Here is a 16,257-nt window from a genome sequence, read left to right as displayed (position 1 = left end):
TTAAGATATTCACAACAAGTAGTAGTAAGTAGTCGAATGGCTAAGAAAATTAAATTCTGCGAATGTAAATTTCATTTCAAACATAACGATGATAATTGAAGAGAATACTTCAACATTACAGGCAGTCGTAAACCTCCTTAAAAGGCTTTTAGAATCTTATTCATTTAGTTGTAATCTACCGGCTTAAGTAAAATCTATTTTTACCTTCCTAATCTCCCTTATTAGGAATCTTAATACAGTACACCACTGTTGCTACTACTCATCATACAGTAGCTTGAATGAATGCAACATTAGCAGATTGCTAGTTGGATTTTAAATGTTAATGTTTTAGATGATGTTAGCAGTATAATTTTTTGAATATCTTCATTTTCAATTTGTCAAACAATTATTTAAAACAAGGTATATAAACAATGGGATCAGGGTTTATCTGTAGCTGTGACACTGATCAGTTCCATTCCACACCCCTTAAAGCCCGGCGCACACTAGAGCTTCCGGCTGAGCCAACTGCCACGAGTAACACTTGCCTCAGAGTGTGCGCCGGGGATTTCGTGAGGAATCGGCCACGCGTGCCGCTGAGGAAAATATCTATCGTGTTTGATATTTTTTGGCACGCGTGCCACTTTCCTCAAGTGTGCGCCGAACGTGAGCTTCCTGCTCACTAAAAAATTCTGATTTTCTGATTTATTATATTTCAGTGCGTGCTGTATAGCGTAGTAAGTAATTATCCAATCAGAAAATCGCGTACTGAAGTGTGCGTCTAATAGAACGCGATCATAGTTTGCGGCAAATTTTTTAGTGAGCCAAGTGTTACTCGTGCCAGTTGGCTCAGCCGAAAGCTCTAGTGTGCGCCGGGCTTTAAGGGGTGTGGAATGGAACTGATCAGTGTCACAGCTACAGATAAACCCTGATCCCATTGTTTATATACCTTGTTTTAAATAATTGTTTGACAAATTGAAAATACTGTACCTGTACAATGCGCCTCGGAGAATTAACATTGTACAGTTGTACATTGTACAGTAGTGTTGGTATTTGTCACAGCCAGACATAAGTTCAAAGGACTTTCTTGGCAAGGCAAGCTCAGTGTACCATTGTTAGATCGCCTTGATTAAAAATATCTACACTCTAATCTCGCATAAAAAGGGCTGTTCGTTTACTAAAATCTAACATTCAAATATTCTTTTAAATTGTTATAAAAAGTGATGAAAAAGTTTTTAAAATTGTTTGTTGATGACATGCAGTGTTTTCTAGAGATTTTAAATTGTACTTCTTTAAATGATTAAAATCTTGTTTTTTGTTTTTAAGAATATAAATAACTAATTTACATAATATTTTCTATAAAATTAATAATCAGTCTCTACTCTCTATTATAAGACCTTTAATTTAAAGATTTATAGCTACTGTAAAACGTACAGTTAGACTTGGCTAATTGATTGTACTGTACTTTTACATACAAATGTATGCATTGTATTACAATGGAATTAGTGTGCATACTGTCTAGTACTGTAACTACTGTATGATCACAGTACAGTAATGTACACTGTGCTGCTGGGCTTCAATATAACTCCGGATGGGCTTACACCCACATTAGTAAGTATGGTGTATTAAAATGCAAAAATACATGGTTTGATATGATACAGACACAGCTGCTCATACTACACAGTAAAACGCATCTTAATTATTATAACAATTGATCTCCGATTCATTTCCTTTTAACCTTGGTTTAAATACAGCTACTGCACTTTCCACATTCAAGAACTTAATCTGTCAGATCTCAAAATCATATGCTAAACAATGGCGATGATGCTTTAATAGCTTTTAATAATGTACACATACAGCAGGTACACAGTGTAGTACAGTACATCATCTATTAGAAGTATTAACTAGAATGAAGACATTTTACAGAAAACAAGGATACAGTACAAGATTTTGGAAAATTGGCTTCATTACATACAAAAACATTTTGGTTTACATACAGAGATTTTGATTTAAAAAGATAGACAGACATTCAACAACAAATAATGAGAGCTGCTGCTGACTGTATCTTTTAACCGATAATTTTTATCTAATTTTAACAATTTTTAGCCTCTTAACTTTTTGTGTGTGTTTTTGTAAATTGTATTTTATATTTTTGTAATTTGCCAGTTTTCAAATCACATTTCTGTTTTTTAAATGGACAATAAAGTATATATGACTATGACTTTTAGAAAATTATAGTTTACAAAATGAATATTGTACATGGTTTAATAATAATTTTATCTAGGAATTGTATAAAAATCTACGCTTTCTTTAAGTATTTTAATATGCACTATTTTGGATTCCGTGCGTAAAACGTCCGTAGTAAATGTCAAATTGATCAATCAATGAGAGATGATAATATGCATCACCTGCCTAAGAGAATTTATAAACATCATCTTAAAATAAACATGTTGGAATAACGATGCATTGTAATTCATCCCCTATTACTTGGTACTTGGTACTGTCACGATAAATATGGTCCGGGGCCAAAATCGGTCCGGCCGGACCAGTTTTGGCTCTAAAATTGTGGCCAAAAGCAGTACGCCACAGCCAAAATCGGTCCGGGCTTTTCTTCTGTCGATTTTAATTGAATTATTAGGCCTATGATGCTGTTTTAAGTTGTTTATGGCTAGAAAAATATCCCACGATATATATTATTAGTAAGTTATCTTGTCGGATAAATACTATAAATAAATGTATTTTATCTAAAAACATGACGTAGGTGTTCACTCATATTTCAGCCTGCCACACACTCACATGAACGGTTATGAGACGCTGATTGCCAGCTATATGTTATTTATGATCGAGGCCTTTTTCCTTCCTCAGCCTAATCAATATTTGGATAATTGTTTTATAATAATTGTATTTAATTGATATATTGATTGATTAACCATAAATAATGAATAAATTAAATTGTTTTTAACATCATGGGGAAACGAAGATGTTAAAAAAGAACAAAATGGATTAAAAACAGGCAGAGATCCATATTGTATACAAAAAGAATAACAATTAGTACTAATTATTGATGAGTTACTACTAATAATGATAATAAAAAAAACAGGCTTAATTTATAATATTAAAATAACAAATAAAACCCTGTAGTTTTCAATATAATGACTAATCATGGCCTTTTTTTTAATGATATATACATTATGACTCATATTGCACACCATATATTTGTAAGACCGGACCATATTTGGCGGCAAAAACAGTCCTACTGCCCGGACCGATTTTATCCAGCCGGACAGGTTTTGGCAGCCATAAATGGTCCCCTGGACTGATTTTGGCAGCCAAAACTGGTCTGCCGGACTGATTTTGGTGTGACAGTACCATTTCCCCAGACCCCTACAGTAAATGTCAATTCTTTTTACTCACCCTCAACCTTTGACAGTCCTAATTATCTATCCAATCCAATATTGTTAGATTTAGAATTTAAAACGACCAAAGATTTTTTTTTTAATCCTAAATCTTAATTGAAAGATCTATGTACCTTCAGAATACATAAAAATAAAATGTGTACAGTATACTGTATCTACTGTAATAACATTCTAAAAATACCATCTGAATATAAATTGTTCTCGTTCCCAACCAAAAATAGCTAATTATACATTCCTTTCTGGAATACCTTACCATATTTACTCTATGGGCCTGTTCAGACCTACGGAGTTATGCTTTCGTATTGTACGCGGCGTAAAAGTCCATAGGTCTGAACCAGGAAAAGATTAGTGGAAGCCACCTCGTACGACACTGATATTTCGTACGCTACGAAAGCTCAAGGTATGAGTTTAGTGGACGTCGCTTACAATACGAAAGTCACGCATCGATGAATATGACCTAGGTTAGATATCTAGCCAATCAAATTACAATATTCGCCACATCACATCGTGACATGTGCTCCTCATCGTATAATAGCCAAGCTGATCCATTTGTTGTGATCGGTGAACGTGCGAAAAAATCATACCTTTTGTTGTTACACTATACAGTATTATTATTATTAATATTATTATATTAATTAATTTAAAATGTCATCGAAGCGTGCGCATTGGCGAGAAACCGAAGTAAAATACCTTATTTCATTGTGGGGAAGCCCTGAGTTCAGAGATCGGTTGGAAGTGAAAAACTGGCGTAAAAGCACCGGCAACAAGATGTCTGTGTTCAACGAGATGGCGGACACGTTAGCAGATGGGCCATCCTCATAAAGAAGGATTTAATATCCAATCGAAATTGAAGGGGTCGTTGTATAAAGCGGCGAAAGACCGAGTAAATAAATCTGGAGCCGGTGCAAGTACGGGATTTGAACATTTTTCTGCCAAAATGATATTTTAAGTCATATAGACCAAATATAAACCCAAACCCCAAAACGATCGGCCGGTTGGTATGCCTGACAACCAATCGATAATGCCGGCGAGCCCAAGTGTTCGGTCTAGGCCTGTAACTCCTAAACCAACCACTACTACTTTTAATAACAACGAAGGTAGGTCATGCGTGCGTTAGAGTTTGGTTAATCGCCAGCGAGTGACATCATATCCGTTTGTAACGCAACTTCGTTGCAATGAATCTGAACACTTTGCTCTTACGACGCTCATTAAAATATGACCTTGGCTGTGATACGAAAGCATAACTCCGTAGGTCTGAACATACCCTATGTTGTGGTAATCTCTATTGAAAATTCACAATAGATACTGATTACTTAAAAAATTTATATTGAATTTAAAATAACAGAAACTATGACTTATTGTAGCAATAACGTATAATAAAGAGCTATAAATTGAATTCCATGTAAAATATATTCTGATGCTTCCTATTTTATTATTTAATTCTAATCTCCTTTACCTCTCATCATATACTGTACTGTAGATGTAAAAAAAAACATTATTAATACTGAAGTCGCAGAGTTACATTTTCCTCACCAGTTCAATTTACAAAATTCCTCAACCTAATAAGTAATATACAGTAGTTATACTTTATAAAATAATTATATTTAACATCTTTAAACGACCATCTAAACATTTTAGTTCAAAGTAATAAATGGGAAGAAACTTTTACTGGCCTGGAATTATTTCTCTCTCTCTCAGGATGTGGTGTATTAATGTGGTACCCACATGTTTTTAATTACAGTAGGGCAGTTTTGAAAAAAATGGCTCCTTTCAGTTTTTGCCTAGTATAACTAAATTGAAGCCATTTCCAGATTAGAGAATTATTCTGAAATATGTGCAAACATAATACTATTTTTGTGTCAAAAGATTATCTTCTTATGTGTTTGCAAAAAAATATTATGCCCGATTATGATGCAGAAATGGTCAGGAGTGTTAACACTTTTTTTGGACATGAACAAATGATCTAGTACACTAAAACCACTCCTCAAATTTAATTGGCAGATGCATATTCTGAAAAAGTAAATTGTATAAATTAAAAAAAAAGCAATCATGATGACATTTATCTTGTATACCTTACTTAAAATATTTGATATGACATTAATAAACCACTTTTTAAAAAGCGAGGACAAATTGAAATATTTGGAAAAAATATAATAAATATTAAATAAGGTAGGAAGTTAAGCCATTTTTCTTTCTTGAATGTTGACAGTAGTTGTTGTGGCACTCAAAAATATAATATTGAATGCAGTTATCAATTTAATGAATGAATGGTTCATAATTGCCTATCAACTAGCCCAAAATGTCAGGAGTGTAACATGGTAAACTATATTAGAATTGTGATTAATGTATTATTACTGTTATAAGTACAGTATTTTCCATTAGAATTGTAATGTTTGTGTAAACACACATCTTTTTTACCACTATTATGTCTACCTCATGATTTTGAAGGGACTTGTTTTGCTCTCATAACCATGCTATAATAGTAAATACTAATGTCAGGAGTGTAACACCCCACAGAGCAATGTACTGTATAGCATTACAATAGCGGAACACTGTATTGCCATACCCTGTCATATGAAGTCCAAACTTTCAGTATTTATTGGTTTTACCAAGTTGTCATTTAAAAAAATAGTTACAAGCTTCTGTACAACAGATTATTTGAAAAATAAAAACTTTTAGCATACTGGTTTTAAAACATATGATTTTTTTTTTATATTTATTTAATTTTTTCTATCTTTGTCTACTGTATGTAAAAAAATTGTATTTTTTCTGTTATCCAATTAGTATACTGACAGTTGAAACTTACAAATATTGTAAATACTAATAAATACTTATAAAAATCAAAAGAAGTGTTTACATATTTTTCTCAAAAAATAAAATTGTTTTTTTTGTATTAAACATGTAAAAAAAAGGTTAATCAAATTGTTTTGTCAGATCCTTGATTTGTTCCCTACAATTTAACCTTGTGTCAACATAATAAGACATAAATGGTAGTAATATATGCAACTTTCATTTTCAGAAAAAAAAATCATTATGTCCCAATTTGGAGCCATTTTTTTCAAAACTGCCCAGTACTTTTATTAATAATTACAGTATGCACAGTAAATAGAATCAAATCATATATACCAAACATTTTTTTAAGCCAATTGTAATATGTAATAGACCTAGAATTAATGATTTCTACTACTTTACAAAGCAATTTTATTTAATTATTTATTTGATAATGATTATTTATTAAAAATTTAATAACAGAACACTATTTCACCCGACACTAATTCATTCATTATAAAATAAAATAATAAAAATTTGATTAGGTTTAATATTCTAAACTACTATTTGTTGACTTGTTGAATTAACTTCGTTTCAAGTAATTTTCAATAATGATGAATAAATCTTTCACAATATTATTAATAAGTTTCATTTGAAAACTGATATTTATATGAGAATGGAAATTGGAAAGAAAACTAGCCTATATATAGGCTAGCCTAGGTAGGCTTAGGGGACCTAATCTATTAATAAAATAGGGAACTTGTAGCTATCTGGGATCATTTTTTTACATTATAAAATTTTAAAACCGTGTAATCATAGGCCGCCTACATGTGGGGGTAATGTCAAGTGGCTGCTGCTGTGTGGGATGGGCTGCGGGCGGGCAGGCAGGCAATACTCTCTCCGCTCCTGGCCTTCATTCATTTTTTGACTTACCCGACCGACCGTCCGCCGTCTTCGTTGACAAATTGCAACCAGCAGATCCAATCAAACTAGGCTACACGGTTACTTCCAATAAAATAAGTATCTAATTCCTTATAAATAATGATATTACGCATACCAAAGTACCACGACGAAATAATAAAATTATACAAGTAGTAAATGTAATTTAATAATATTGAATGTAAATTTCATTTCCACAAGATCACACTCGAGAGAGCGCCCCCGCGACAAGTTGAGAATTTCACACCAAAAAAAAGAAAATAAATTGAAATTAAGAATGTCTGAGTTGTCGCCCTCTGGTGGTCATGTACCAGCTGCTGTGTTGTTAGTAGATTGCCTTGATGCTATATACACTGTGTGTGATGTTGTTTACAAAACAAGTGAACATTGACTTGTCTTTTTTGTTTTTATTTAATCGTTTTGTACGTTTTTTCAAAACTCTGTACGTGTTTTTATATTTTGATTACTTCTTGCACTATATTACAGAAACACAGAATATAATTCAGGCTGGCCTAGAGGCCTAGGCCTAGTGACTATCTATCTATAGGCTAGGCGGCGCCGGCTAGGCCTAGCTATTCTTATTAATATTATTATTATGCTCAATAATAGCCCTCTCTCTCTATATCTAGTAATAGTCTAGTCTAGTAGGACCCTGGCTCAATCACTCTAGGCCTAGTAAGTAATACTGGTACTTATACTAGGCTAGACTACTTTTAGTTTTACTGTAGCTCTAGTCATAGTCAATACTTAATAGAAAGTAAATTTTATTGTCTATGCTATGACAGTGTCTATCTGATAAAAAATTTCTGATTGTAAAAATTACACAACTTTGACTCAATCTGTCTAGCTATAATTATAAAGCTTTATCAACTACTATATAATCAATAGCATTGTATATGAATCTCAGTGTTTCTCCGTGCCCAAATTTTCTCATTATTTCGAAACTAAACTAAAGGAAAATGTATTTATTTATTAATATAAATCTTTTTCTTATTCACTTTTAATTCATTTAAGGCAACAAGCAACACCAATGCAAACAAACTCAAGAGAGATGTCTACTATAAATACCAAAAAGGTGAAATAATAATCCGCTCTATTATAGGTTATTTTCTTTTAGAATCTGGAATATGAATTATAGCTCTGTACTAGTGTAGATTGGTCAACCAGCCAATACACTGGGATTGTCCTCATTCGAAAAAAAAACAAGCTTGTTTTGATAACGAGTAAAGATGTACATAGAAGGATTTATAATAAAAAGTTACTGTAAAAAATAATTAATGTCATTAACAGTAATAACCACTTTTTTTTTAGTGTTCTTACTGGTATTATTTCAGGGATTGAAAAGAAAAAGTGAATGCAGCGATATGAAAGCCAGTAGCACCCCATCAGATGATTTTAAATGTCACAGTAGCACAAGTAAATACTTTGTCAATAAACACAGCAATGATAACATACGACTTGGGCGCAATTTTTTCACAAAACCTTGTGTGGCATTAGCTAAAGAACTATTGGGAAAAAAGTTAGTCCGGGTCCTTGATTCGGGAGAAAGACTATCTGGTAGGATCGTAGAAACGGAAGCTTATTGTGGGGAAGAGGATACTGCATGTCATTCATACAAGGGCAAGAAAACCGGAAGAAATAAGGCAATGTTTATGGAATCGGGAACGTCGTACGTTTACATGATTTACGGAATGTACCATTGTCTTAACATTTCTAGTGAAGGTAAATGTAACCATACTATGGTACAAAAATGGTAGATCCTGTACATGTCTCCATCAAAATTGGCATGGTTATATATTTGACATTACATAAATGATATTATTTACTGTTTTGGGTTCTGTTCCTTAGCTTCACTGTATAACCTTACTGGGAATCTATGTCAGATGTTGGTTGACCTAGGTAACCCCTCCAAAATGCAGGTTGCCGAACCTGGTTTAAAATTCCCTACTCTTATTGGTTTATGGTCATCATGTGATAGAAAATAATGATATTGTTTTTTAGCAATGTTAACTTTTGTTATTTCACATTCAGGTGAGGGTACTGCTGTGTTAATCCGTGCCTTAGAACCTCTCGAAGGCTTATCCGAGATGCACACCCATCGGCAGAGACGTCGTAAAGAAACATCAAAACCTCTGAAACCTCATCAGCTTTGCAATGGTCCAGGAAAACTTGCAGATGCTCTTTGCATCACAAAAACTCTAGATCAGGTCGACTTGGTAATTTCCACTTCAATGTGGATAGAAAGAGATCAAGTAAATGAAGATACAGAGGGTGATGTTATGAGGGAAGACACTGATGCTGCGGTTCAAAATATGGAGGAAGGAGGTCTTGCAGATATAAAGAAAGTGAAGATTATTTCCTGCCCAAGGATCGGAATAGATTCTACTGAGGAGACGTGGAGATTGAAACCATTACGGTTCTATCTATGTGGCAACAAGTGTGTTAGTGTTAAAAATAAGGAAGCTGAGACTGCAACCCAACTTTGATCACACCGAGTCTGGATTGGTCCAATGGCCAGAGAAAACTCTAGTGTACGGAATACATATACACCTATTCTCCACGATTCTTTTATAAGGCCACCAACCGGAATCTAGCCTCACTGTGAACATAGCTTCAATTATTTTATTTAGTTACAATCTCAATTGGAAGTGAACTTTTTAAATAATTTAATCAGATCTGCTGATTTTAACACTTTATTAAAAATGAATAATGTGTTTTAATAAATTGACATATTTTAATAAATATAATATATTACATAAAATAGCAGTTTTCTTGGTTTCACCAAAGCATGCAACTTGTTAATTTAAACCTGTGACCCATATGTTAATGGTCCTTAGTTTCAGCATCACTACGTGATGGTAACACTACTTTGAGTTCACAGTTGTCTCAAATTGAAGGTAGACATGCATATGTAGTTGTGATAATATACATTTTCTAAATACTGCCCTCACAAAAATTCTTTGTACGTGATGGTGGCTGCATCTTCGTGTACACATGTAAACAACACGCTGCTGAATTTGTCTAGTATTGTGTGTAGTTGTGATCTATTTACATTTTCTAAATACATAATCTCTTCAAGATGGTGATGTCCTCGAAAATATGGACACAACCTAAAAACAAAATATTCAGAAGTTACTCAGTAATATCCATACATTATGTTTGTACTGGTTGATCAAACGAATGTTTATTTTTCTTATGTTAACAACAGTAATTAAGAAAATAGAGTTTTAAGTTCAGAAAATTAAGAGGGATGAAAACACAGAAAGAAAAAACTTACTGAATATACTTTAAAAATACTTTAAATACAGTATTAATAAATAAATAAAGTAGAAAATGATAATATAGCAAAACCAGAAAAAAAAAACATGAATAAACGACAGTATATTAAAGACAGGTAACATTTGAATATGAAACAGCACACAGGGCACCCTCTTCAATAGATTACTAGGCGATTTACCTGGCAAAGAGCTTTAAATCTTCTGGTGAGTTTGCTGCAGGAACTTTACACACACTTTCAATTTCGTCCTTGGATAGGTACTCTGTTAATATCTCCATCGACCGTCTGCGATACAGCGCCCCCTGGGTCTCATCAGCTGAACGTGTTGAAAAAGTTTCGAAACTTGTACTAGTGGCTGTGTTGATGTCATCAGAATCAACTAGAAAATGTTAAAAAAAAAAACTTTTAAACAAATTGAAACTGATGAATTCAGCTAACTGTTGAGTTGACAGTTAATATTATAGAGCTCGGTCTAAACTATCAAATTAGTTTGACAAAAAGAGTGTGATGTACCCAAATATTGTAGTGATATGCTCAAATATGGTAGTGGTATGACATCATGTCCATACAGTATATGGGCACATCACACTTTTTTATCACATAAAGTGTGATAGTGTAGACAGCAGAGCTTTAGTCAATTAGTTCTTGAAATAGTTACTGTATCATAATATAACTCAATTAAATTATGAAAACCAAGTAATACCTGACATTGCCTCAGATTGTGGTGGTTTTAGCTCAAAATCCAATTTATGTAGGGCACCCCCTAGTGCCTTTACAGAATGCTTTCCTGGTTTCCTTTCCTCCTCCTCCTCGTGGTCCATTGGTACCAAAAATGTGTATGTGTGACGCTACAAAAAGTAGTAATAATATATAACACATACTAATTGCTGATTTGAGAATATCATTAATTATAATGAAACATACCTACAATACATTGCTTAGGTACACACATAATATTTTATTATTTGCTTAATTGATTATAAAGTTAAACTTACTTAATAGTTTTGTATTAAAACATACCTGTACTAAAAGCCTCCTTTTAAGTAACCATACTACTAATTTGACCAAATCCCCCTAAAAAAATGTATATAGAATTAATACTTTTCTAAAAAATGTCTTCAAAATAGTATTTGTATTTATATTGTGTGACCAAATGTAATTGGGAAGGATAAGATTTAGAAAGACAGGTAGAAAATAAAAACACAGAGAGTTAAAGGGTTGCACATGATAAATGCTTTTAAATAAGAAATTCACACTTGAACCTTGCCTACCTTTTGCAGATTTTGGCCTAGGATGCTTGTGTGGTCACTCAGTGGTGTTGGTAAAGAAAACTCAGACAGAACAGAAATAAGTATGGCATGACGGCCAGCATTCTCCACAAGAGGAAACTGTAGGAATTGTGGGAACTTAGAATTGAAGTCTTCTAGTAATTGTAAATTGCTGAAAATGAATCACAAAATAATATGTGATATACGAGTCCAATTCTTTGCGGCACTTATTAAAAAAATTTAAAATACAATATGGACGCTCAACAAGAAAACTAAGCTTACTTCAAAAATGTTGGTGACTGAGGTGATAATATGTAGATATTTGTTTCACAAAGAGGAAAAATAACTGTAGCTTTGCCCCAGTAAACCAGATGACCAACCAGCTGAAACACCTAGACAAGACAAGATAATGTACATTAATACAGCATTACTAGCAGAGTAACTGTTTAATGGATGTGTAACATTTTATTAGCGATGACCTTTCTGCGACCTGAGTGTGATATATGACCGATTTTTCATTCTAACATAGATGAATGTCTAAAGAGGAATTAAAAGTTGTCCCAGCTTAAACGACACTAACATTTGTGATACAGTTTAAGAAGAGATAGAGTAACACATTCCGGTTAGTGCTATTATAATATAGATGTATAGATGGGGTAGTTTCATTTTCTCAGTAAGCTGATTTAGGTTGTACAGTAACTAGTATAGTAAATAAAAAAGTAATGCTGTACCTGTGAAAGAGCAATGTCACTATCCTGGGACAGCTGCTGCAGACTCTTAAGGGGTGTGGCTAGCTTAATGATTCTGACCAATGAGGGTGAACAATCTGGTGGTAAAGACATAATGAGTGATGACTCGTCCTCCAATAGAAGCATGGCATGATATGGTCGGATGGCAGCTAGGGATTTCTCAACAATATCAGACTGAAAGATAATTAAAACAACCTCAAAGGAATAACTGTTTAGATAATAAAGCTCTTTACAAGCCTTAATAAATATAATAAATTTAAAATATTGTGTTAAATCATTTTTACCTTTATTGAAAGCATCTGATCAACTTTGTGAACTTTATGTGGTAGACAAAAACTAACTTCAATCCAATTGTTAATATGTACTCTAGTTACACCGGTATCACATAAACTGAAAAGAAATAATAGTGGAACGAGATAATAAAAGTGAATTAGTTTTTCGACAAAATTTACTACTGCCTAGCGTATTTATCCAACCGCTATGTGTAATATTGTTGTTACACGAAGAAAAGTCAGACACCGTGTTTTGTAAACAATTGGTAGCAAATGTGTATCTCAGAATTCTTAAAGATGCAGCAACCTCATGAGAGTGCTATGTCTATTAAATAATACTAATATTAATACCAACTGTTTTTCACATATATAGAGGAACAGCAGAGAAATATAAACAAAAATGTTTGCTTGTACATGTAATATATATAATAGCACGACATTAAGATTAAGATTTCTTACCCAAGATATATGCTTCGAAGATCTTCACATAATTTACTTCTGGTGAGCATTAAGCCATATGGTGAGGTTTCTGAATCTGTAAAAAGATGTATCTTAGTATCTGATAAGGTTTAAATTATAACTACACAGTCTGACACCACTGCTTCCTCTACCTCTCTCACAGGTAACACAGTAAACATACTGTACTACAACTTATCCTTAACCAGTCATCTTGTCATTTCAAAGCTTGTACATTAAGATCCGTCTACACAAACTAGTTTGACCAAAAAAGTGTGATGTGCCCAAATATGGTAGTAATATGACATCACCATGCCCATATATGGACACATCAAATAAAGTTTAGTAGTGTAGACAAAGCTTAACTCTGCAATATCCTATTATAGAATATTGCAGAGTAGTATTAGAGTTCTAGCTAGGCTAGCCCTGTATCTTCCAAGCAACTGACCTTCGGGCATTGCTGTCACCTCGTCATGTACTGCGAGCATTGTCTTGGCTTCATGGCTTAAGTAACCACACCTCTTCTCTTCATGTTTCAAAGCTAGAGCAAGCCTCTTACATAAATCATGATAACAATGAATTACAGAAACATCTGCATTATCCTATAACAAGAATAAAAATAGCATATGTAAGAATAACTATTTGTTTTAACATGCTAATATATAGTTTAGTGTCTACAGAATAATTAATGAACAACCAAAAGATCCCAACGTAATGCTTCTAATACATTGTAGTATATTGCACAGTTCTTTCCATATACATTTGCCACCTACTGTACAATGAGGATTCCACTTAGTGTTATAAACAGTGAAAATTAATTTGTGAGTACCGCCCGTTATAAAGCCGATGTTAGGAAGCTCTTTTTTAAGATGGTAGTCGATGGACGAACGTTACAATACAGAGAGAAAATAAATAGAACGGGTTATACTGGGTTTTAGAAAGGTTGCTATTTTTCTTAAATGATGGTCAACATTGAACAGTTATATTACTGTGGGTACAGTATATGGGAAAAAGATGTTTTCAGAAAGGTGTTGAAATTAAAACTGCATCTACAACTTCTAAATTTAAATTAGTATACAAGAATTATTTACTTTCAAGATGTGATGAATGTTAAATATATATTTTATAAGACCAGTTAAGATTAGGTAAAGTGGATTAAATAGAAATTGTAGCTTTGTTTTCTTTTATTTATTATTAGTTTATGTATATATATATATATTTTTTTTCGTCTATTTTTTTTCTTTTTGGTATTTAATGTTATATATCTTGGGGTGGGTCGAACTTAAAGTCTTTATGACCCTCCCCCCCTACCCTCATGATTACTTCATTGTATTTATTATTTTGTATGTTTTTATATTGTAGATATAAAATTAAATTGAAAATACTTAACTAGTAAATTTGTAAAAGACTTACATTAAGTACAAACACAAGACTAAACATTGTCATCGTTGTTTCTTCTCTCTTGCTAGATTTCTGGTATTTCTAAATAATGAATGAACACAGTTAAGCTTGGTTCCCACTAGAACGTAACGCAAGGACGTAAACGCAAGTGTTTTAACCAATGACAAGCGAAGTTATAGACAGTTAGCAATTACAAGCGAATAAGCCATCGCTTGTGATTGGTCAATTCACTTGCGTTGCGTTACAACCTTGTGTTGCGTCGCTAGTGGGAACCACGCTTAGAGTAAAAGCCTAAATTTGACCAGCTACTAATAATCTTAATAACATAATGGTAACGCACTTACTTAAACGAAGTAATGAGACTACCTCAGGATGGATATTTATTATTTTTCATTGTGAAGTTTATATTGAAAAATAAATTTGAAGTGTTACCAACCCGTGAGTTTTTCATGTCTCTTTCATTGATACCAGTTGGATGACCTACAAATTTCACATCATCTACAGTCAGCTCAAACCTCTTCCCACACAAACTTGCATTACACAATATCACTGGTAGAATCTTGTCAGAGAATCTGTATCAAAAAAAGTATCTATTATTTATGAGAACCTCATGGTTTTAAAGTATGTTTCAGTTCTCTCCACCTAAATGGAAAAGAAGATGGAAAATAATCATATTTAGGGAGAGGGTGGAGCTTTCTTGATAGATGCCCTGCCCACCAATATGTGACTAACCAGATGTCACCCACTCTCTCCAAAATAAGCACTTCCTATGAAATGTGTTTATGCTGATTAAGTCACCCAGATCCCCCTTGATTTCATCCCTCCTCCATTCCGGAGATACCCTGACCTTGATACACTGGGCTGGGCAAAATAATACGTAAACATTTTTTTACCCATAAAGCTTTCCCAAAACTGTATAATCACTGGGAGATTTCCCACTAAAATAGTGAAGATCATCATCTTCCGTTGGCAAAGCATATGGACTGCTGTGTTTAGCTGAAAAATAATATATTAAGATTAATAATAATTTTTTTTTTAAAGTTGTTTTAAATTATGATAATCATAATTTATAAGACTAGATACATACCTAGGCACTATTGGCTTATAATAAATGCTGGTTTGCATGTTTAACTAAATATTGACTGAATATCAGGTAATTAATTTATCTGGGGCTAGCCCTATACAACCCGGAATCTCAAGTAGGTAGATGTACATTTTATCGGGTTGGAATTTGACCTCTAGCCCTTTCGATGTTTGACAATGATGGCCTAGCTTTGATTAGTGTTTAATGGGGGATAATTTGCAAATATTAATCTAATTTTATAACAGTTAATGTATACGCACCATTTTCAACATGTTCTTCACTTTTATTTTCTTGATAAGGGTATTTAAATAACAATTTTTCCCCTCTAGAACCAGAGGAGACCAAAATTAAGCCTATCGGGGTGGATGTTAGATTCGGCATTGTTGACAAATCGTATGTCTTCGATAAGATCTTCTGGAGATGTCATATGTTCAAAGATTGTATTAACGGCGCTATACAATCTTTGATATGTTCATAGTTTTGTGATTTGTATAGCCTGACCAATCGAACTCATTATATTTTATAACGAAGCATCCGTTAGTCTAGTGCAGGCTAGGTCAATTATTCTATTCATTTTCAAAAACATAATTAAAAGAAAAAGGCTTTTGACTTTGAGATAAATCTTGAAAAATAATGATTGCTTTTGCATT

General features: G+C 33.2%; 3 protein-coding genes across 5 annotated transcripts in view; 1 reads left to right on the top strand and 2 right to left on the bottom strand.

The window, feature by feature from the left end:
• The window catches only part of LOC140062838 (inactive rhomboid protein 1-like), a 42,323-nt gene extending 35,059 nt beyond the window's left edge, over positions 1-7,264 (bottom strand). For both annotated transcript variants that reach the window (XM_072109202.1, XM_072109220.1), the window contains exon 1: positions 7,095-7,264. The gene's annotated coding sequence lies outside the window, so the exon portion shown is untranslated. The remainder of the gene's footprint in view (positions 1-7,094) is intronic.
• Positions 7,265-7,437: 173 nt separating this feature from the next.
• Positions 7,438-9,783, top strand: LOC140062830 (putative 3-methyladenine DNA glycosylase). The gene is made up of 4 exons (XM_072109190.1): positions 7,438-7,542; positions 8,115-8,175; positions 8,435-8,822; positions 9,132-9,783. Exons 1-4 carry the CDS (start codon positions 7,442-7,444, stop codon positions 9,584-9,586), a joined length of 1,005 nt encoding a protein of 334 aa, XP_071965291.1. The 5' UTR covers positions 7,438-7,441; the 3' UTR covers positions 9,587-9,783.
• A 53-nt stretch (positions 9,784-9,836) lies between these two features.
• Positions 9,837-15,994, bottom strand: LOC140062819 (GATOR1 complex protein NPRL3-like). 2 transcript variants are annotated; one of them, XM_072109168.1, is made up of 14 exons: positions 15,868-15,994; positions 15,417-15,519; positions 14,960-15,095; positions 14,536-14,604; positions 13,571-13,724; positions 13,126-13,201; positions 12,679-12,784; positions 12,377-12,568; positions 11,928-12,037; positions 11,649-11,817; positions 11,398-11,451; positions 11,081-11,225; positions 10,558-10,756; positions 9,839-10,210 (listed from the first exon to the last, which is right to left on the bottom strand). In XM_072109168.1, the coding sequence occupies exons 1-14, from the start codon at positions 15,986-15,988 to the stop codon at positions 10,048-10,050; spliced, it is 1,797 nt and encodes a 598-aa protein (XP_071965269.1). In that variant the 5' UTR covers positions 15,989-15,994; the 3' UTR covers positions 9,839-10,047. The 2 variants fall into 2 exon arrangements, with proteins under 2 accessions (XP_071965277.1, XP_071965269.1); XM_072109176.1 differs by lacking the exon at positions 11,398-11,451 and having other exon boundaries at positions 9,837-10,210.
• Between the last annotated feature and the right edge of the window lie 263 nt (positions 15,995-16,257).

Source organism: Antedon mediterranea, chromosome 1 (assembly GCF_964355755.1).
Source record: "Antedon mediterranea chromosome 1, ecAntMedi1.1, whole genome shotgun sequence".
In the NCBI taxonomy this organism is placed as follows: domain Eukaryota; kingdom Metazoa; phylum Echinodermata; class Crinoidea; order Comatulida; family Antedonidae; genus Antedon; species Antedon mediterranea.
The sequence above is the reverse complement of the archived record's forward strand: the minus strand, read 5'-3'. Positions and strand labels throughout refer to the sequence as shown.

Bases quoted from the DNA above. Each gene is read 5' to 3' on its own strand.
- LOC140062830 (XM_072109190.1), top strand. From the start codon at position 7,442: ATGCTATATACACTGTGTGTGATGTTGTTTACAAAACAAGTGAACATT. The intron at 7,543-8,114 runs GTACGTGTTTTT...AATTCATTTAAG, and splicing joins GTACGTTTTTTCAAAACTCT to GCAACAAGCAACACCAATGC. The intron at 8,176-8,434 runs GTGAAATAATAA...GTATTATTTCAG, and splicing joins CTACTATAAATACCAAAAAG to GGATTGAAAAGAAAAAGTGA.
- LOC140062819 (XM_072109168.1), bottom strand. From the start codon at position 15,988: ATGCCGAATCTAACATCCACCCCGATAGGCTTAATTTTGGTCTCCTCT. The intron at 13,202-13,570 runs GTCAGTTGCTTG...ATCTTTTTACAG, and splicing joins GGTGACAGCAATGCCCGAAG to ATTCAGAAACCTCACCATAT. The intron at 12,569-12,678 runs GTAAAAATGATT...ATTATCTTTCAG, and splicing joins ATCAGATGCTTTCAATAAAG to TCTGATATTGTTGAGAAATC.